This window comes from Balaenoptera physalus (genome assembly GCF_965194825.1).
Source record: "Balaenoptera physalus genome assembly, chromosome: 14".
In the NCBI taxonomy this organism is placed as follows: Eukaryota; Metazoa; Chordata; class Mammalia; order Artiodactyla; family Balaenopteridae; genus Balaenoptera; species Balaenoptera physalus.
The window spans coordinates 40,448,602-40,471,551 of record NC_138893.1 but is presented as its reverse complement, the minus strand read 5'-3'; the positions used below and the strand labels follow the sequence as shown (position 1 = coordinate 40,471,551).

Here is a 22,950-nt window from a genome sequence, read left to right as displayed (position 1 = left end):
ACAGCCACCCTTTGAGGGCAGTATTATCACCATTCCCATTTTACAGATGATAAAACTAAGACCCCAAATGAGACAGCTAGGAACAAGTGGGACAGGATTCAAAGCTAGGTCTACACTGCTGACATCTAGAAAAATCTTCCTCCTACCTGAAGTCCGTTGATGAAATACATCATGCCAGAGCCAGACTTAGCAAACTGTGGAATTGAAGGTACCTCCTCCCTTTCACTTCTTTCCCTGGACCCTGACACCCACTCAAACTCCCAATGTCATAGTAACCGCTCACCACTCCCACTGTGAACATCTCCAAGATGCTCTTGAGAACATCTCAAGAGGAGTACCACCACCACCCCCAGAAACGGCAATGCTTATCAGAAAGAGGAGACGGTATCATGGTACGTTTCAGTGATGGACAGGGAGCCAGGATGGAAAGGAAGGCAGAGAGAAAGGGAAGAGATATTTAAATGTGTAGAGATGAGGTCCAAGTGCCCCCAAACCAATGGGCTTCCATCCCCTCCACCTGGGCACTTTAGACTCAGGAGAAGGGAAATAGAAGAATGTGGACATTATAATTCCTGGGCTTATATTTGCTGTTGCTTTTGTGGGAGACTAGACTGGGGTGTTCAAGCAGAAGCCAGGAGACCAGTGTAGCAAAGAGAAAGGAGGCATCACACAAGAGGTTGGTCTAGATTGGAGCCAAAGTCACAGATTCCATGTTTGACCATTTAAGGGAATTGTACAGTCCTCTTTGGAGGAAGATAACCTCACAGTCATGAGAGCCTCCACATGGACCTTCGTGGTCTCCACGAACCACGGCATGGAGGTTCACTCATCCCATCTAAGTTCCTCAATATCTCCTTCAGGGACCCAAATGGGGCGGGGTGGTGGGGTGGGCACGCATTTGGTCTGGTCTTACCTTGACTGGAATGCAGTCTTTTGCAAATCACATCCTCCCAACGCCAGCAGGGCGCCTGCAGTGCTGTGAGAGACCTGAATCCGGAGAGCTGCCAGAAACCAGTTTTACCCTAGTCATCACCTTGGTTGTGAATTTCATATGGATGTCAGTGGGGCAAGGGCTACTGTGGGGAGGGAATGCTACACACACGGCTCAAGTTCTTGGACCGCCAGCACCTCTCACTAAGCAAATCACAGACAACCTCTCTCACGTCTAGGACACGTGGACTTGGACCCCCAAACATCCAGGCATTGCTCAGGTGCTGCTGGGTGTCGCTCAAGCTTTAATACATTCGGTTTAGAAACAGAAGACAGAACTGGGTCCATATGCAAGTTGGTGTTCCTGATGGATGAGGGCAGCTGGGGTCCTCAGGCTCCCTGGGATAGTACCAGAGCTGCAATGTACCACTGAAAATGTCCTTTGTAACCAGAACTGCAGCTAAAGTCAGGTTTGGAGCCTACATCAGCATTTCTAACTTCATATTTTGTCCTTCAGCTCTTTACTTACAAGCTAAGAGAGACGTTTAAATCTGGATTTGAGACTCAGTTGATTAACTTAGACAACAAAGTAATCAGAGGGGAAAAGATTTTTTGTGTGTTTTTATATACTGTGGAAGATTTACAAATTCAAAAGAATGTTAACTGAAACTTTTCAAAACTTAAATCACTGAGTAATTATTTTTTCCAGCTGATAAATGTCTCAGCTGATAAATGGCATATATGTGTCTAGTAATAATCAATACAATAAAATTATTGTAATGCAAAAGAATTTGATGTCCCCGGGAGTTCCTGGCCATCGATTTCTTTGGCATCGCCAAAACTATACAGCAGGGTTGGCACATTACTACCTACAGGCCAAATCCTGCCCACCACCTGTGTTTGCAAAATAAAGTTTTATTGGAACATAAACACACCCAACATTTACATGTTGCAAATTGCTGCTTTCACACAACAACAGCAGTTACATAGTTGCAGCAGAGACTATAGCCCCCAAAGCCTAAAATATTTACTGTCTGGCCCTGTTTAGAAAAAGTTTGCCAACTCCTGCTCCTCATTTAAATGATCTTACTATATGTGTACCTGACTGTTTAGGATGGAAAGTCTTGGAAGGAGATGTCCTGTGTGTTTACATGGCTCCATCGAGAACACAGTGCAAAAACCCATCTACAAAGCTTGTGACCAGTGTTGTCTGAAGTGGATAATGATCTTATCCTCCAGATGGAAAAGAGTAGACAAAATGCAAATGGATCTTCTAAAAATACTCTCTGGTTAAAGATAGGGGACCGGAGGGGCAGCGATCGTGTGTTTGCGAAGTGCTGTAAACGATACCCACGCAAACTGCTACTTTCCATTCTGGATGCCATGTTCACAGTGTCTCCAAACAGACAGTATCTGGGCATGGTGATTCCTACCACGCCAGCTACCATGGGACCTGCAAAGGGAAGGACAGAGGGGCATGACCAGTCTGCATTTCCCAAGTGTGGGACTCCACAGTGCAAATCAGGTCAACAAAAGCAATTCAATAAATATTCGTGAAATACCCTCTGGGGGCAAAGCTTGGAAATAGACCTCAGGGTTTACAATGAGGCAAACTACAGAACCCACAGACTTTTGGTGGAAAGCAACATAATCAACTGTTATGGGTTGAATGTTTGTGTGTCCCACCCCAATTCACATGTTGAAGCTCTAACCTCAATATGATGGTATTAGGAGATGGGGCCTTTAGGTGGTAATTAGGTTTAGAGGAGGTCGTGAGAGGGAGGGCTCTTATGATGGGATCGGTGCCCTTATAAGAAGAGAAAGAGACACGAGAGCTCTCTCTCTTCCTCCACCGTGAGGACGTAGCCAGAAGGCAGCCCTCTGCAAGCTGGGAAGAGGGCTTCCCCAGAATCCACCATAGTAGAATCCTGACCTTAGGCTTTCCAGCCCCCAGAACTGTCATAAATGTGTGCTGTTTAAGCCACCCAGTCTAAGGTAGTTTGTTATAACAACCAAACTGACTAAGACAGAAATTAATGACAGTGTTATTCATGCATTGGAGATGTAAACAAAGCATCAGTGGCACAGACATGGGAGTAATTCATCCTGGTTAGGAGTCAGGTTTTATTTTAGTTAAGCTGTGGAGAATAAGTAGGAGCAGGTCTGGCTACATAATCTGCAGGGTCCAGTCTCAAATGACAATAAGGGATCTTCCATTCAAAAATTATCAAGAATTTCAAGACAGTAACAGAATGGCATTAAACCAAGTACAGGTCACTTCCGCACAAGTCACAAGCCCATGAGTTTGAAAAAAAACAGAACAGATCAAAGGGCATTTGATGCAGAGGCATGGAGGGAAAGCAGCCCAAAATAACTGTCCTGGTTTGTGGGCTCCTCCTAATTTGGGTTCAACACCTTGGAGTCTTTGTTTGTCCTTGTTGTTACCAAGCAATCTGACTAACTAGAAATACACGTGCAAAGAGAATTCAATCTTTTCTTTCCCCTGCAGATGCTACCATTTGATTTCAGGGTTCCTAAATTAAGCCTCAGACCTAGGATGTGAATTTAGAACTACCTGCTGCTGTATCTGGACCACAAGGCCACCTGCCCTTAGTGCTGTCTACCTGTGTGGAGGCCAGTCCAGAGCTTAAGCTTTTCCTCAGGCATGTGCCCAATCTGGAAGTGGATGGTGGCACTGAGGAAGTGCAAGGACATCGTGGCAATCTCGTCCACGTTTTGGGTACCATTCCGATGGGAAGTCCGCTAGACACCGTGTATGCATCTCCAATGGTTTCAACCTGAAAATAAAGCAAGGAAGTGGCCTTGTGTTCATCATGAGGGAGGCAGAGGGTGACGGCGGGGTCAGAGACAAGGCCCCTCATGACTGATCCTGTTTGAGGCCCCATCCTTTGAAGGGTCGTACTCCCTGACCTTCATTCTATCCAAGTCCCAGCATTTCCTCAAGTTCCTACTCTTGTCCTGCCTCCTACAAAGCCTTCCTTCCCTCACCCTCTTCCCCACAGTCTCTGCTTTCTTCTCTGAAATCTGAGAGTGCTGGTGATTATATTTCCCCAACCCTAGTTCAAAACCAGTTAGACAGGCAGCAATATACTGGTGGAGTAGATCTTGAAGGATCACATGGATCCATCAAGTGCAATCCATCTTATCCAAGGTGAACTGTCTTCACTCCACACAAGGGCTCTTAGATACAATTATACGTATGCTTATATTATACAAAATATGTATAAATGTATGTACCTGCCTGATCTGTCCTCTTTTTCCCCAGCCCTCCTAATAAAATCATCTTTCAGATACTTCATTCACAACAGAGAATAAATGACAAGTGTAAGCATAAAGTTACAGCCCCTTCAAGGTACATTTGCTTTTCAGCAGAATCCAAAGATGATGTGGAAAATGTGGAATTTCAGGCCTTAACCAGGCAATCAGACCACGTCTGCTTCCTGGTGACCCCAAGATTACCCAAAGCCAACAAGTACACAAGTCTAACTGCTTCTAGGCTACCTCTCCCCACCATGGGCACATCCCTTAGCAATATAAACTGACTTTAGCATTAGTTCATGCAAAACGTAGCTAAGAAGAAAACACTAAGAGGAAATCCCAGAGGAGGCTCGTCTAAGCAGCGCGGCTTCCATTTTTGTTGGCTGAATGTGATCTGCTCTTTGTGATTATCTGTACCATCCTTCCTTCTGCTCTTGAACAGAGGCAACATCTTTGGGGAACTTGGGGGGATAACCATTGAGGATGTGTTGCCAGGGGACATGATTACACTGTCCCAAGTCTTCCCGATTCCAGGACCACAGGCAGAGCCCTGCGATCACGGTCAGAGCTGGTGAACTAGTGGCTGCCCACCAGGAATGTGTGAACATGGGCACCTTAGAGTCATGATCTGGCCCCATCTGAACAGTCAGAAAACACATAAAGTGGCCTCATGATCACCACCAGTGAATGAAGCCAAATTATTATTTTGCTCTCCTCCCCTGCAAAATTCGTTTTTCACTCTAGGTGACCCTGTTTATACATCCCCAGTGTAGCACTAGGCGGGTGGTTGCTGTCTGACCTTTAGCCGTGAGTCTGGTAGTCTAAGCTTGGGGGTCTATCTTCACCTGAATTGCTAAGGATCACAGTAACAGAAGTGAGACTTAACGCCAGATCCAAAGACAATCTTTAAAGGAGAGTAAATGTGAACCTCTCTGAATGTGGAAAAAATATATTCAGGAGGGAATTGGAGGAAGACAAGAAGAAGGTCAATGCCTGTTTTAGAAATGTGTTTACTGTGAGATAAAATAATGGAAGGAAACAGAGGGAACAACTGATGATTCTTGACAAGCACCTACATCTGTGATGAATCAAGCCCTTTTCCAAGAAAACAAACAGGAATCAAATATTGAGTTTCTGCCATGAATTGAGATAGACTGCCAGCCCGAAATAGAGCCTTCCACCTGGCTGAGGTCTAGGGCTGGATTAATCCTCACTCATGCCCGGAGACAGCCTACAAGGGTCATGTGTGTCTCCACAACCCAGGAACCAGGCGTCTCACCTTATACACATCATAAGTTTTAATGATGTGATCAAGTAAACTGTACAGGTCCTTAAGGAGCTGCACAAGTTGCAGCGGGGAGCTGAGAGAACAGAGTTGTGTGAATCCAACAATGTCAGAGAAAAAGATTGTCATGGACTCAAAATGCTCTGGTTCCACGGCTCTTCCAGCTATGCGCTGTTCTCCGATGAACCTGAAACCACAGAATAGGATCGTTTTTGAACAGTATCATTCATCTTGTCTCCTATAGACGCCTACAAAGTCTCCCTGGTAGAGCTTTTTCTTCGGTGGGTTAGATTTTGGGGTAACAAAAATCCATCATCTAGAGGGATTCTTTTGACACCCATTTCTCTGCCTGCATTTTCTCTAAAGAGATATTTGAATTGGTGGGTATAAATTCAGGGAGGGGTGAGAAGCAGTTCATATAAATGCCTTTTCAAAAAGATTTTCTCCCTGAGGGAATTTCATTTGCCCCTATTGGTTATAGAATTTGATTTTAAAGACTCAGTCTGCAGATGTGGAAGCAAATGTAAACATTCATCGATCCACAAATTAACATTTCTGCTTCTATCAACCAATCTCACATTGACACATTCAAATCCCCAACCCCATTTCTTGGTCAAGACACATAAGAAGGGTGCCGGAATTTTAACAGCAGATGCTCTGCTAAGTGTTTAGAGAGCTCACAGGTGATAACAGAGCCAAAAATAAGCAAGTTTTGAATCTGAAGTTACTGGTGCCTATTGTACTGTGCAAAGCATTTGGGCAGACATAGAATCTGAATATACTGAGGGTAGTAATTAATTGGACTCCTGGAACTAGAGCGCCATCTAGTGGTCCCTTCCTCTTGCTGCATCCCCTATATTCCATCTTCTACAGACCTGCATTCTCTAATTCCTGTGGATTCCAGGGCCTTGCCTCTATCTCCCTTTACAAGGTGTACCGAATTACACACAAAATGCTTGACGCTTTTTAGAAGAGCCTAACATTCTCTTAGAAAAAGAACACAGGAAATAGTCTCTCCATGTGGGGTCTCCTTAAATAGCGATCATGTTGCTTCCTGGTTTGTCAAGGCGCCTGCTACTTTGGAATACCTGGGCAGCATTGTGGACAGAAGCTGATCCACTTTCCTCTTCTCGGCCATCAACTAGTTGGTCCTCTCTTCCACCACCTCCTCCAAGTGATTGGTGTACACTTTCAGCTTGCTCACCATACTGTCTAGTACATTCACGTGGCTTTAAAAGAACCCAGAGATTTAAGTCTTTTTCCAAGAACTTTAGGGCCACAGTGGAGCACAACATCCAAGTATACATTCCAAGACAACATGTCTCACCCTTAAGGTTTCCTACTTAAGGGTTGCCAATGGACAGCAGTGAAATGACAATGGCCAAAAGGCCGCCTGGCAGGACAGAGCCTGTCTTTAACAGCCCTGTGATCTTGAGCTGCACCCTCTGAGCCTCAGTTTCTTCATCTGGGAAATGAGGATAATAATACACACCTCACCGGGTCATTCTGTAGATTCAGGGAGATAATGAGTACTAAGGCTGTGTCTGGTGCCCAGTGGGCACTCAACAAACAGTAGCCTTCACTGCCCTCCCCATCACCCCCATTCCCAACATGCTCCATGCCGATCGTCATCGTCATGCAGAAATGTACATTTCAGGATGGGTCATTCTCTTCTTTTCAGACGGCAACACCAGATGTTTTCTTTTCAGATGACAGATGTAAGGGGCATTTCTAGATCCTATAGGCTCTTGTTTTAGAAGAGTCTTCAGAGAAATCGTTTAAGTTTCTCATCTTTTAGATGAGGAGACTGAGGCTCACATAGGAAATGGACTTCTTACCTTAACACTGGGGACCCTATTTTCTAAGTAAAAAGTATTGACTGACCTGAGACCTACTACTTAAAACTATTTTGTGGAAAATGCAGAATACAGGGCTGTTGTGTTAAGAATGTATAGTGAAATGGACAAATTAAGAGGAGATGCCTGACTCCCAGCCCGGACCTTCTATCAACTCAAGCTACGTCTAAATGGCTGTGCCTTCTTACATTCAATGGGTCAAAAGATGACACCATTTATCCTGATGTGAAGCTACTACTCAGAAAATTGTTCAAGAGGCATGAATAATTTAAATCAATAGCCTACTCTAAGGTTCATGAATAATTTTTTTCCCACAGTCCAATCCCAATGGATTAGTCATAACCCCTGGAATGTTGGTTTGAAAAAGATTCCGAGGCCACGTCAAAATTCCTTGGGAACAAGAGCCTTGATTGATAAGTGGTATCTGGAATGGACAAAGGAGGGCAACGAAAGCACTAATGTCTGATCCATTTTTGTATCATTTATGAAATAAAGGAAGAATTTTTACCACTCGACTTCAACCAGCATGTAGCACAGTGCTTTGTGTATGGTAGGCACTGAGTGAGTATATGATGAAAGAAGAAAGGGAAAGGGCTTCCCTGGTGGCGCAGTGGTTGAGAATCTGCCTGCTAATGCAGGGGACACGGTTTCGAGCCCTGGTCTGGGAAGATCCCACATGCCGCGGAGCAACTAGGCCCGTGAGCCACAACTACCGAGCCTGCGCGTCTGGAGCCTGTGCTCCGCAATAAGAGAGGCCGCAATAGTGAGAGGCCCGCGCACCGCGATGAAGAGTGGCCCCCGCTTGCTACAACTAGAGAAAGCCCTTACACAGAAACGAAGACCCAACACAGCCAAAAATAAATAAATAAGTAAATTTAAAAAAAAAAAAAAAAAGAAGAAAGGGAAGGAAGGAAGGGAGGGAGGGAGGGAGGAAAGAAGGGAAGGAGAGAGGGAGGGAGGAAAGAAGGGAAGGAGAGAGGGAGGGAGGAAGGGAAGAAGGGAGGGAGGGAGGGAGAGAGGCACACAGAAGCAATCATAGTCATATAGTTTTAAAATTCTAATGGTTAAATAATTAGGAGAAAACGTCTGCTGCACATCTAACTCGCCCTCTGGGACTGGCTTCCCATAACATTTTCTTGATGGAAGGGAAAGTGGGCCTTTTCTCTGGAGATTCATCCCAACATGCCTTCACCATGACCACCATCTTTTCATTTCCCTTCTCTTCTGACAGGGAAGGTCGAAGTGGCACTGATGCCCTGGGGTCCTTGATCCGGCTGATGATTTCTGAAATCCATTTGGGGTTTAGGTAGCTAAATGTCTGAGCTTTGTGCCATTTAGTACACTTCACTTTAAACAGACATGTTTTTAAATTTGTAAATTAAGTTTTTAAGTAAGCTGAACAGATTAGAATTTCAGAGAAATCTGAATATTTTACAAGAAATATTAGGAATCCTCCTGGAAAATGAGGACTCCTAATGTAAAACACGTAAGCACACCCTAATTAATCTGTTTTTTGATTAAGTTTTTTTCTAATAGAACTTTTCTTGAAATGAAACATATCTCCATGTGATTTCAGGAGTGTATAAGCATTTGGTATTAGAAATCCGCAAAGTATGCTTTACGCAATATGCATTCCATATAAAATGTTATGTAAAAGTTATTTTAACAAACACTAAATGTTAGCTACTATGTCCCACCTCTGTGTCCCACTTTGTAAACCTACTTTCTTTCACTTCCTCATTGGCTTCTACCGACATTTACTAAACATTCTGCTTAACCAGGTTTTGTGGAGGAAATAATATTTTGAGAACAATGTATATGTGTTTTGGTAAAAAATAACACTGTGGTGTAACAAAATGAATGAATCTTAAATGTATTACTAAGTATAAGAAGCCAGTCTGAAAAGGCTACATACTGTATGATTCTGTTTATATGGCATTCTAGAAAAGGCAAAATTATGGAGACAGAAAATAGCTCAGAGGCTGCCAGGAGTTTGGGGAGGAGAAGAAGTTGATTAGGGGAAGCACCGGGGATTTTTTTTAGGGTCATAAAATTATTCTGCACGATATTGCACTGGTGGATCATGGCACTACATATTTGCCAAAAGCCATAGGACTTTACAGCACAAAGAGTGAACCTTAAAGAATGCAAATTAAAAAAAATATAAGTTGGGAGACTGGACAACTGCAAGACAGAATGCAGACTGTGACAAAAGAATCTGTTTTACAAATGTGTGACCTAATCTCATCGAAGGGGATGGGGGTAAAGTGCCTACGTAAGTAACTTCTGAAACAACTAGAGACGGTGAGACTACAGTCAAAAGGAACTACTCAAAACCACTATACTCCAGTTGGTAGAATCGCCTCTCAGGGGGGTACAGGTGAAGAACCCTGAAACTACTGTACGCAAATACTGGGATTGAACAAATAAGTAAATGGGTGGCAGATGGTGGGAGCCAGGGTTCTCGCTGTTGGAAAGGGAGGTTATGGATAAGTGATGGGCAGAGACTAAAGTAAATGAACCATGTGATAACGACATTGGAGATGTCACTATGAACCCATGTTTAGCTTAATACAGATACAGATGGGTAGATAGAGATATGAATGTGTGTATACATATGGCTTAGTATATACACACCTATTATCTTGCTCTGTCCATGAGGGGGGGCTAGAAGCAACAGCAGCCCAGCAGCAACAAGCGCATCTAGTGTCCAGGTGTTCATTCTCCAATACAGGAGCCAGGGCTTCTTAAGCAGCTGATTCTAGTATTGGAGCAGGGAAAATACAAGATGAGGCTAAAGCATCTTATACTACCAGAAACTAAGGAAGCACAAAACAAAACACTGCAATGGGTGTATGTCAAAGTACCCAGAAGCCAACTGAAATTAAATGGTCCAAGATAAAACAATTTGAGCTACAAAATAAATAAAGAAGTATTAGATTATAACTCAAAATATAAAATAGCTATATAATATAATAAATTATATATAAATATCATAAATGAAATATAATAGGTAATTGAATGGATAAATAAATGGGAGAGAATGGACAAACCTGTAGAAATAAATTCCAAATAACTTATGTAGATATTTCTCCATTCAAGGTGGTGGAGCAAACACCCCCATCCTTAGGTGAAGATTTCACATCGTGACCTCTTTCTTATGAGGACAGTATAGGAAGAGGGGAAATCAAGTCTCAAACGTTAGTGGGCATCAGAATCACCTGGGGAGCTAATTAAAACACAGACCCTGGGCCCACGCCTCACCCCACCCCCACCCCCAGTTTGCAGTTCAGAAGGTCTGCAGTAAGGCCTGAAATTTGATTGTCTAACAGGTTCCCAGATGATCTGCTCCTACTGGGCCAGGGACCACGCTAGGCCAGTGCTTTGCAGACTGGGGATCTTCAACATCACCTGGGATCTTGATAGAAAAGCAGATTCTCAGGCCTGACCCCAGTTCTACTGAGTCAGGAGCCCTGAGGATGGGACCCAGCAATTCTGTTTTAACAAGCCCTCCAGGTGATTCTGTTGCCCACTAAAACGTTTGAGAACCATTGGTCTAGTGTGCGCAGAGAATCCGTACTGTTTCCAGCACCAGGATTGTTGGCAGGGGTGTATGAGAAGTTAATGGAAGGGTGTGTTTCTCCATAAATTAGGTGCACATTGTACTCTTCCTGGTTGTGGTCCTGTGTACCCATCGTCCCCTGTGACCAGCTCTCATTTACCCTGGTGAGCAGAGGACTACACTGAGGGGGAAATATACTGACGGTCCACAGCGTTCCCACCCTTTCCCCACCCCAGCTGGCACAATCATATGGCAGCCGAGCTTAGCAAGTGTAGGTGGGCTCCTGCCTGGGTTCAGTGGAGGGAAAATCTGTCTCGCTGCTGGGTTCCAAATTCAGATGCCCCTGGGTTTGAGATTAACCTTTTAGGATGAGTCTCACGTCTGCTTCATCTAGCCACAAATTAGAATCAGAATCTGCTTTCAAAGCAACTAGCACACTCAGAAAGCCTCCTGACTTGAAAAAATCTCCAGGGAATGCATGATGATCGAAAGATGAGACTTGGGATAGGCCACTGGGGATGGGCTAGAAATGGTAGGCAAGGCAATAAAGAAGAAATAACAGGAAAAAAATCAAGAGAGAAAGGTGGGCTGGGTTTACATAGAGACACACACACACACACACACACACACACACACACACACACACACACACACACACACACACACACACACACACACACCTCTCCTCTCTCCAAGATAGTGGTTCTCAACCTGAACTGCATGTTAGAATCACCTGGGAAACTTTAAAAACCCGGATGCCCAGGCCATATCCCAAACCAGTGACATCAGATTCTCTTGAGTCTGAAATCCAGGCCTCAGCAGTTTTTAAAGTTTCCCAGGAAATTCCAATGTGCAGCCAAAGCGGAAAATAAAAGTGCCAGGGGGTTACACCTGCTATACATTTTCTTATCAATTTTGATCAAATTTTGCTTCACCTCCCATTGCTTTTGCCCTTAATTCCCTCATGGAATGTGTTGAGACAACCTGGCCAAAAAACCAAAAACACCAAACCTGAATATATCCTTTGTAAGTAGAAAATTGGACACCATTTATCAACAATTTTAAATATGTTTAAAATACATTTACCTCTTCAATTTCATGAACAGAAATCTATCCTGAAGAAACATTCACACATGCCCACAAAGATACAAGACTGCTCATCGCAGTAATTTGGAACTGCAAAAAATGGAAAACAGTCACAAAAATGTCTCTCAATCGATAATATATGACATAGCCTTACAATGACAAATTTTGTAGTCCTTAAGAAGGAATGAGGCAAATTTACATATACGAATATGAGGTAAGAGATGCCCAGAGAGAGGGCACAGCATGTGCAAAGGCTCTGGGGTGGGAGTGTGTCTGGCACTTTGGAGGCACATAGAGGTGGCCAGTGTGACTGAGAGGAGCAAGGCATGGGAGGCAGGATTAGAAGGGTGCAGTGGGCTGAATGGTCCCCAAAGAGATATGTCCATGTCCTAATCTGCAGCATCTGTGAATGTGACCTTATTTGAAAAAAAGGGTCTTTGCAAATATAATTATCTCAGGTTGAGGAGATCTTCTTGGGTTATCTGGGTGGGTCCTAATCCAAGGACAAGTGTCCTCATGGGAGACATACAGAAGAGATCTATACAGAGAAGGCAGCAATGTGAAGATGGTTCTACATAGACCTACATGGCCACAAACCCAGGGACGCTGGGGCAGCAACCTTGGAAGAGGCAAAGACTGGATCTTCCCTAGAGCTTCTAGAGGGAGCGCAGACCTGCCGAACCTTGATTTTGGACTTCTAGCCTCTAGAACTGTGAGAGAATAAATTTCTGTTGTTTCAAGCCAGCAGGCTTGGGGTCGTTTGTTACGGCAGCCCTAGGACACTAACATAAGTCATAGAGGCTCCATCAGAGGCCTCCAGTGATCTTCCAGGCTATTGTAAGGACTTAGTTTTCACTCCCCAAATGGGAAGTCAAGGGAGGATTTTGAGTAGAGAAGTGACACAATCTGACTCATTTTCTAACAGAATTGCTCTGGCTGCTCTTATTGAATAAATTATATAGTTCTGAGTTTCTTGATTTTTTTTTTTGGTAACCAAACTGCAATATGTCTTCTAATTCTTTAAAAAATATATACGAATGTTAAAAATAAAAAATAAGAATGGAATAGATTCTAAATTAATAAACATTTAACAAAACAACAAAAACAAGCACTTAAAAGCTAGCCCGAATGACCAAAGCCGGCCAAGGAGTCTCTCCCAGCTTTATCCTCTGGTGCCAGGTTTTGATCATCAAAATGTTCGTGGTCCTGGTGGTGGATCATCTCCCTCATCAGGATGGCAAAGCTGTAAACGTCTCCCTTCAGGGTACCCGACGGGGGCACCTCTGGGAGCCGTCCAGCAGAGCTCTGCAAAGCCGAGGATGTCAAACGTCAGAGCTGCCAGGCGGAACTGGAAAAGCCGCTCCTTTTTTCTCAGGGAAGCACAGGAGCAGTGAAAGCCTCCAGCCCCTGAGAAGTCAGCCCTGATGGTTCTAGACTTTCTCCATATTCACACACTTGGGGGTCCGTGTGTGTGAATACGGAGGAAATAATCAAAATGATTCTGCACTAACATGTTAGCAGCAGTTAACTCACAACTGTGCAATTACAGGTGGCTTTCCTTTTCCTTTTCCCTTTCTGTATTGCCTACAGTAAAAAATAATTTAACAATTCATAGAACATAAAACTAACCACTTGAAAGCGAACAATCCAGTGGCCTTTAGTACACTGGCAATGTTGTACAACCACCACCTCTACCTAGTTCCAAAACATTTCTAACACCCCAAAGTAAAACCTTGAGCCCATTAAGCAGTTTATCCCCATTTCCCCCACCACCCATCTCCTGCCAACCACTAATCTGCATTCTGTCTCTACAGATGTATGTATTCTGGATATTTTATAAACCTACATTTCTTTGGCAGTGAGGTTTATAGGTTTATATCATTATAGGTTATAATCATGAAAAGAAAATATATTGGGGGATGGGGAGATAGAAGTGGCTGTTAGCAGGTTTTCAAAATTTCCCCCTTTTGCCTTTCTCTGCAAGATACCGTCCTGCCCCCATATTATAGAAACCTCCCATGTGCACACAGCAAAGCTGCTGGGAGTGTGCTGCTTCAGAGACAGGCAGTCAAGGTGGAGGCCACTGGGCTCAGCCGGGCCCAGGACAGTGCAAGGTGAGACTCAGGAGTGTTCAGTAACTTGGACAAGTAGGAAGAGTCGAAGAGTCGTAGAGTCTCAATTCACGCACATGTGAAGGAGGGTTGGACTCCGGGCGGTGGGTCTGATCTTGAGATGCCCATCAGAATCACTTGAGAGGCTTTTAGAAAACAATACGAGACCAAGGGGGGAAAACTGCGGTGGGGTGGGGATAGTGATGTGCTGAATCGGGCGATTGGGATTGACATGTATACACTGATGTGTATTAAATTAATGACTAATAAGAATCTGCAGTATAAAAAAACAAACAAACAAGTAAACAACAAAGAGAAAACAATACGAGGACTTCCCTGGTGGTCCGGTGGCTAAGACTCCACGCTCCCAATGCAGGGGGCCCGGGTTCGATCCCTGGTCAGGGAACTAGATCCCACATGCACGCCGCAACTAAGAGCTTGCATGCCTCAACTGAGAGTCCGCATGCTGCAACTAAGACCCAGTGCTGCCAAATAAATAAGCAAACAAACAAACAAATACATAAATAAAATACAGATGCCCAGACCCCTTCTTCATAAATTCTGATTCAGTTGGCATGGGGTGGGACCCAGCCCCTTGCATATTTTTTTAAAGCTTCTCAAGTGATACCGGAGCGCGGAGAGGTTGGAGAACTACTGAGCTCATCATCTGTAAGGTGCCTGGCAGGTCGTGCCTTCTCCGCTGAGAACACAGGATGAAGACGCGAGGAGACACAGAGGACTGAAGAGAAGGGCAGTGACTCACTTCAGGTCACCCAGCTAAGCCAGGGTGAGAGCTAGGCTCCTAACTCAGACATCCCACCATGGACTCATGCCACTTGTGGGGATTATTTTTTTCTCATCTCCTTGGGTGACCAGAATAACCACATACCATCAGCCCCAGAGGAAGGCCCACCTGCAGGTACCCATGCACGTGAGCATCGGAAAGCAGAGGTGGGATAAGGTGCCCTTTACCCCTCTCCTGACAGCTAGTGGGTGCAAGATCTGCCACCGGTTACCCGAGCGGTCCGTCGTTCTCTCGTTATATGTTCTGTACGTCCGGCCATATCTGAGTTCCCACAGCCCAAATCCTGACAGCGTCACCTGCATCCGTCTGTCCACCAGGCAGTTGGAAGGCTTCAGGTTGCCAAGGGATCCCAGTGGGCTCCTGTGGAGGAACAGCAAGCCCTGAAGAGTGGAAATGAGCAAATGAATCAGAGCAGGTGCCAGCAGACGCTGCTGGAGGAAACAGAGACACAGAGGCAGATGGACAGAAACAGACAGACAGACCCATGGCGGGAGACATGCCCATCTTCACGTTCATTTGTTCAAGAGCCACTAACACAGCCCCTCGCCCAGGGGGTCACCCTGGGCAGGAACACCCAAAAAGGAGAAAACTATTTCTGGCCCCTCCACGTGGAGCCACAAAGGCAAGGCCAGCTTAAAATAAATGTAGCCTCGTGGTCAGACTCCTGGGTTCAAATCCCAGCTCTACCACACAGTAGAGGGCAAGTTACTTTTCCCTGTAAGCCTCACGCTTCTTGTCAAAATGGAGATGACGATAATCCCTCTCAGGGTGGCTGTGGAGATTAAATGTAATAATACATGCGAACCACCAGACGTGGTGCCTGACACAAAGTAAAGACTGCTACAAATTATAATGAAAAATTTGTATGAATATAATAAAGGATACCAACAATCTAGAAACAACACTATGCAATTAAAAATATTATTTTATTACCTACATATTGTGGATTATATTCTATTACTGTCTACATATAATGGTTCTATAATAATAGAATATTATATTTATTACATGCACTTAAGGGTCCTGTTTGAGCACTTCACAGGGAGAGGCAATGAAATGAGGAACATTGAAAAATTCTCATGTCATTCACTGTGTTCTTAAGAGGTTATGTCAATTATTTGTATGCAGTCATGAAGCACTATTATTTATAAAGAGGACAGAACAAACTCTAGAGTCAGAAGACATGTTCAAGTCTAGACCTTACCAGTCTCTTCAAACAAATCACCTGGGGGCCTCGATTTCACCATCCGTGAAATGGGTCTGCCTTAGACGCCTGCTACTTGAAAGACGTCCCAGGGACCAGCAGAATCACCTGGGAGCTTGGCAGAAATGCAGAATCTCAGGCGCTGCCCAGACCTACTGGATCAGACCGTGCATTTTAACCCGATCCCCAGGAGATGCGTGTGCGTATTAGTCTGAGAAGACCTGTCCTTGTCAATTTGTTCCCAGCCTTGGCTGCACATTAAAATCACCTGGGGAGCTTAAAAAGACTATATCAATGCTAGGGCCCAGATATAAGAACCTATACTAGCTGCAGATTACCTCTCACACAAAACAAGCCTGCGTGCAGAGGTGAGTGATCAGAATGGAGGAAGAGGGCTTAATCTGAAGGCTGGCTGAGGGAGCTCCGTCCTCAAGGCAGCGATGATTCTTATTTAGCAAGGAGATGAGGGCAGGGGGGTGGGGATCTCTCACAATGAAGGAACTCAGCGTTTTAAACTGCTCCCAGGGAGTGCGGACAGAGCTGGGAGACAAACCCAGGTCCAGTCGCCTTTGAAGCCCAGCCACTTCTAAACCACTAGTTTTACTCTTTCTGGTGCCCTGGGTGGCTGTAAGAGAAAGGTGGAGGAGGAAGAGGGTAGGTAAAAGCATACCTATTCTTCTGGCACCATTGCCAGGTTAAATGAATCACAAGTCCAGCTTGAGTCACACAGTGTGCTTACGAGAAGTCACCGGCCCTCGGTGCCCAACAAGGAGGAATGTGAGGAGGGCCCCTGAATGGACTATTGCACCCAGGGACTGGGTCCTTGGGCCTCCTGGGCACCAGCTCTGGGACTCACCTCTTCCTCCAGCAGTGACGACAGGCTGAATCACTGTCAGCTTTAGCAAGAACCCTGAGCTAATATTGCATTAGAAATACAGGCTAATACAGAAAGCAATAAGGAAACATTCAGGACAGTGGGTGCACCACACCCACCTCAGCCCCTACAAAATCAGGAGGCCGTGTTCCTTTATCAATCTGCTTATTTGTTTTTTGAGATGACAAAGCTGAATCACATTTTGGAAACACAACTCACTTAACCAGACAGGAAGGGCCTGGGTGGGGCTCCCTCTGGAATGTTTCCAGCGAGGTTCCAACAGGCTGAGAGGTCTGGTCTTGAAATCTGGGGAGACCTGTGTCCAAGCCAGAGTTCTCTCTGACCTCACGGAGACCTTTCCATTCCACAGGACTCTCCCTGACACACACGACTGTCCCTGCCCTTGCTAGTGCCAGGCCCACCCCCGGCATGAGACATTCTACATTCTGGTCGCTGCTGACCACCCCTGACATCCAGGTATATTAGCGGAGCTCCTTCCATTAGGACAAAAATAACATGTTTCGGGATGCTTGGAATCCTAGGAATAGAGTCCTCTCCAAGAGATGGCACACATCTCTTTGTTTTGCTCTATTATATTTTTCTATCTTGATGGAAATGTCTGACTTTATGTATTCTGTTGTCTGAGAACAAATAGAACCATGAGAGGCTCACCATTGACGTGTCAGGTTTCCTACACTTTTGGCAGTTCTATTACCTACGTGTCTGAAGCTACATTTATTTTCCTGCTGGAAAGTTGAGGCTGGTCCACAGGGCTCCTACCTCTGGATCCCATATCTGTGCTCTCTGGTACTTCCAGGGAGGAAAGAATTCAGCTTTGGGAGACAGACTGGCTGCAAGTCCCAATCAGCCTCTTACCAGGTGGGCTGGTTACTTCACCTCACTAAGCCTCTTTTTTTCCCCCTTTTGAAAAGGGAGTAAGAATTCATACTATTAATATTGGAGTTAAGGATAAATTAACAACGGAGTTAATTGCTAATTATCAAGAGCACTGTCCAATAGAAGTACAATGTAAGCACATGTGTAATGTTTAATTTTTAGTTCAACAGGTGAAATTACTTTTAATAATATATTTTATATAACCCAATGTATTAAAAATCTTATTTCAACATGTAATCAACACGAAAGTATTAGTGAGATATTTTACATTCCTTTCTTTTTTAATCTTCAAAAGCTGTCATGGATTTTATACTTATAGCACATCTCAATTTGGACTAGCCACAGGGTCAGTGTTCAGTAGTCACATGTGGCTGGTGGTACCATATTTGGACAGTGCAGGCTTATCCCGTAAGATTGTTGGGGGAATAAATAAGAAAGTGTGTGGGTTTTAGTACTAGAAATTGGGTTATCTGGGATAATAGTAATACTCTACTCCTGCTAACACTAACAATTAACATTTACTAGATACCTGTTATGGCGTAGACATGGTGCTAAGCAATTTACATACCTTAGTCCTCACAACAACCCTATGAGGCAGGTACTATTATTATCTTTATTTTATATACAGGGACACTAGGGGTCAGAGTAGTTAAGGTCACCTGGTCAGTACATGGCAGAGCCAGGGTTTAAATCCCCAATACAACTTGCATGCCAAACTGTCCTTCATCCTCTTAATCTATCAAGACTTCTCTCACTTAGAAACAAAAGCCCCTCCCTAACACAAGACGAGTATTATACTCTCCAAAGCTCCTTCCCAAGCTGGCCCCACTGGGTTCAACTCCTTGGGGACAGGACAGTAAGACTTATTCCTCTGTGCCCACCATGCCTAGAATCGGGTTTGACCCAATTAGGTGCTGAATCAACATACATCTGCTATTTTGAAAAGTCTGTGGCATCTCAGAATCTCCCTGCTACCTCGTATAGAGGAGGTTCTGATCAAATAGATATCGGGACAGGAATTGTTCTTGTGATTGGTATGTGATGGCCAGAAGCGCAATCTGACCCACAGAGCTTGGCCCAGTGCCCGGGTTCGCTTCAAAGTCACCCATGCCAGAGCTCCAAAATGCTGTAGGGACTCTTCTCTTACTCTTAGTCCCCTTTCAGGGAAGGTTGGCATTGCAACTTCCTTACAGGATCCCAGAATGTGTACACTCCATTTCAGGAGACAGCGAGCCTACCAAAGCAAGGTGTCAAGCTGTCCTCTGTCCTGGCGTGGAGTGGAGGATAGATTCAGTGACCTAGAATAGCTGATGACCACCAGGGAGATTTTCCCTTTCAAAGTGTCATTCACACCCACCCCAGCATTTCTCCAGAGAATCCTTCGAGTCAATTCTTTTTTTTTTTTTCTTTATTGGAGTATAATTGCTTTACAATGGTGTGTTAGTTTCTGCTGTATAACAAAGTGAATCAGCTATACATATACATATATCCCCATATCTCCTCCCTCTTGCATCTCCCACCCTCCCTATCCCACCCCTCTAGGTGGTCACAGAGCACCGAGCTGATCTCCCTGTGCTATGCAGCTGCTTCCCACTAGCTATCTGTTTTACATTTGGTAGTGTATATATGTCCATGCCACTCTCTCACTTCGTCCCAGCTTACCTTTCCCACTCCCTGTGTCCTCAAGTCCATTCTCTATGTCTGCGTCTTTATTCCTGTCCTGCCCCTAGGTTCTTCAGAATCAATTCTTTTTTTTTTTTTTTAAGATTCCATATATATGAGTTAGCATACAGTATTTGCTAACACATATATATGGAGTCAATTCTTCTTGAAAGCCAAATGCCTCCACTGAAAAGGCTAAATCTACTAGTCATTCACACCATGGTGAGAACTTAATAGCTTTCTCTTTACATCCAATATAAATGATGCCAACTGTTTTGATTGGGTGGGAGACAGATCACCAGAGACTAGAGCACTTCCTTGGGCTTGGTGGGAAGGGAGGGAAAGTGGGTGAGGGGAAAGAGAAAGGAGCTCAGAGGAGGAGAGGATGCCAATCAGATCCTCCTATTTTATAACCATTCCACTGCCACTTAAATAATTTGGTACGTACACTTCATGACTTTTTAATTTATTTTTCTCTAGCTTAATTTTAAGCCATTCAAAGATGGAAACAAGTCCTTGTCTTCATATGAAAGTGCCCAGAGTACGACAAACCGTTAACAGACGCTCAATAAAGTTTTACTGAAATAATGAGCGGTGGCCCACGGAAACCAGTCACAGAGAGGTTTCTGTTTGTTTACCTCTCCTGGTAACAATACACTGGCTTCCCACTAAGGCCTAGGAAGTCAAAGCTTAACAGGGCCATTAAGACTCAGCTCCTTACACACAAAGAGCAATCAAATTCTTGAGGAAGAAAACTCCTTCGATGTTAATCAGGCCAACCTCATCCATTAAACCTACGTGGAGGCTGAGTAATAATAATAATAACAACAACAATAGCTAAAATATATTTGGTACTTATTTTGGCTCAGATACTTTCTAGCCCTTTGTGTATATTAATTTACTTTATTCTCACAACAAAATGTAAGGTAGCTCTATTATTATCCCTATTTCACACATGGGAAATGAGCCGGGTGGGCCATGTCAGTGTGGACCAGCATTCGGAGGATGCTCTCCTCAGCCTGGGCTAAACTCCAGCTGCTCTCTCTAAGCTCACCGCATCTGCCGTTACCATCAGCGGGGAAGTAACTTGCCACAGTCATTCAAGGCGTCACTGGCCCTAAAACCTAGGAGGGCAGAGTTTACATTTCACCCATGTATCCCTCACAGCACCCAGGCAGGGTCTTGCCCATAGGAGTCTGTCAGTTGATGGATGGGAATGTTGATTGATGGATGGACTGTTGATTGACAGATGACAACCAGCCTTGTCCTGCTGCCATGTGTCAGAGTGAGTGACTTCCCCACCAGGACCCATTCCCAGGTCATTAGCTTGGTCCCCTCAAGAACACTAATAGGGGCTTCCCTGGTGGTGCAGAGGTTGAGAATCTGCCCGCCAATGCAGGGGACACGGTTTCGAGCCCTGGTCTGGGAAGATCCCACATGCCGCGGAGCAACTAGGCCCGTGAGCCACAACTACTGAGCCTGCGCGTCTGGAGCCTGTGCCCCGCAACAAGAGAGGCCGCGATAGTGAGAGGCCCGCGCACCGCGATGAAGAGTGGCCCCCGCTCGCCGCAACTAGAGAAAGCCCTCGCACGAAACGAAGACCCAACACAGCCAAACCAAAAATAAATAAATAAATAAATAAATAAATAAACAAACAAACAAATAAATAAATCCTTCCCTCTAAAAAAAAAAGAAACACTAATAGCATTTGTCTTTACACAGGTTTATGTGATACGTTGACTCTGTCATATGCAAATGAGAGCTTGAATATCCAATCAATTTCATTGCCTGAGTTCCTCAAAACATCCTAGAAATCACAATTACTTGAAACATCACCAGTGACTCAACCAGAAGCACAGTGATCTTCGCGGGTTCAGTGGATTTGATTCTAAGGCTTTGGATGCTGTTGAGCAGAAATGATACAACCTGAGGCAGAGAACTCTACATCTAGTAACCGGAACTCTGCTTGGAAGAAACCGTAACCTGACTCAATATTGAGAAAGTTACGCAGTCTTGAGTTTTACAGCTACTTCCTTGTTCCTGACATAACGCTTGTGGTCACATACCACGGGAAAGATGGGCCCAGGAACACAATTCAGACGTAGCTATGACATCTTAGGAGATGAAACCAAGCTCAGACAATTTCCCAGAACAAAGAGACCAGACACTTGGCAACTGCGCTGCTAATTTAATTCCCTACAGGCAGCCCAGCAAGATAATTCAGGTCTTGAAATTAAACCAGAGAGGAACTGTTCTTGGACGAAGGGGCAAAAGCATTGATAAGCTTCTTTATTAGCTGCCGCTAATCAAACCTGAGATAAGATTTACTATTTTACTTACCTTAAGGCTTCCTCTTTTGCAATATTGGGTGACAATGCAGATGTTGGGTGATTCTGTGCAGATACCAAAGATGGGAACAATGTTTTCATGCCTTAATTCATACATCTGAAAATAATAATGGTAATAATAGCTTATGATTATAATGTGTCTTCTGCCCTAGGGACAATGCTGTGTGCTTTACACACTTTCAGCTATTTTTCACAAAGACCCTGTGAGATAAGAACTCTGACTGCTCCCATTTTACAGATGAGGAAACTGATGCTCAAAAGATAAAATGTGTTAAAGATCATACAACTTAATAGTGGCAGAGCTGGGAGGTAAATCCAGACAGTCTGCCTCCAGCAAATAAACCAGAGGAATGATTAAAATCCCCCAAAGTAACGGGGATTAACTGAAGTGGACCCCATGAACCTGACTCCCCTGCAAGGACCAGCTTCAAGGGAGACAGATACAGACACAAAGAATGAAGAGGCAGAATTAAGGCCAGGAAGAATTAAAGGCAAAGAACAGGCTAGGAGAGCTCCCAGGATGCAGGTGCCTGGGTCAGGCATAAGGGTCTGAGGTCTAAAGTCTGGGCTCTTGGGGGGTGGGGGTCATGGGCCAAGTTAAGGGAAGCAGCTTCCCACCATTGCCCTTTGGGGTGAAGGCCACCCGCACCCCAGGTGGGAACAGGGAGCTGGCAGAGGCAAGGCAGAGGGCAGCAAGGCTTTGCCTCCTCCCAGGGCTGGGGGCCTCACCAGCCGGATTTCCTGAAGCACAGACAGCTTCCTGACCCAGGCTTGCACTTGGTCACCAACATCACAGATGGCCACATGGTTTCCCTGGAACCGGAGACAAAGCGGAATGTTCTTAACCCAGGCTGATCGAGAAAAAGCTACGCTCAGAAAGAGCTAGGAAGGGGGGCAGGAAGACTGGCAAGAAATCCACCTACAGAAGGGATCGTTGAGCTCCTCCCTGCCCAAATCAGCCCTCGGGTGGCCCCGTGCTGTGTCCAGGAGCCGAGCTAGCTGCTCAACACAGGAGACCTAATTTAACAGGCAGCACAGCCCTGCAAGGGGG

The 22,950-nt window shown here is 44.7% G+C and overlaps 1 protein-coding gene across 1 annotated transcript in view; it reads right to left on the bottom strand.

Annotated features, from left to right (window-relative positions):
* Nucleotides 1-22,950, bottom strand: part of LOC309642922 (guanylate cyclase 2G-like) — a 41,270-nt gene that overhangs the window by 1,022 nt on the left and 17,298 nt on the right. The window contains 14 exon segments of the mRNA XM_082424985.1: nucleotides 914-925; nucleotides 928-1,001; nucleotides 2,285-2,383; nucleotides 3,555-3,683; nucleotides 3,686-3,728; nucleotides 5,489-5,681; nucleotides 6,583-6,635; nucleotides 6,639-6,723; nucleotides 8,457-8,634; nucleotides 13,165-13,329; nucleotides 15,006-15,294; nucleotides 21,287-21,358; nucleotides 21,892-22,047; nucleotides 22,629-22,712. Coding sequence (XP_082281111.1) covers nucleotides 914-925; nucleotides 928-1,001; nucleotides 2,285-2,383; nucleotides 3,555-3,683; nucleotides 3,686-3,728; nucleotides 5,489-5,681; nucleotides 6,583-6,635; nucleotides 6,639-6,723; nucleotides 8,457-8,634; nucleotides 13,165-13,329; nucleotides 15,006-15,294; nucleotides 21,287-21,358; nucleotides 21,892-22,047; nucleotides 22,629-22,712 — 1,632 coding nt within the window.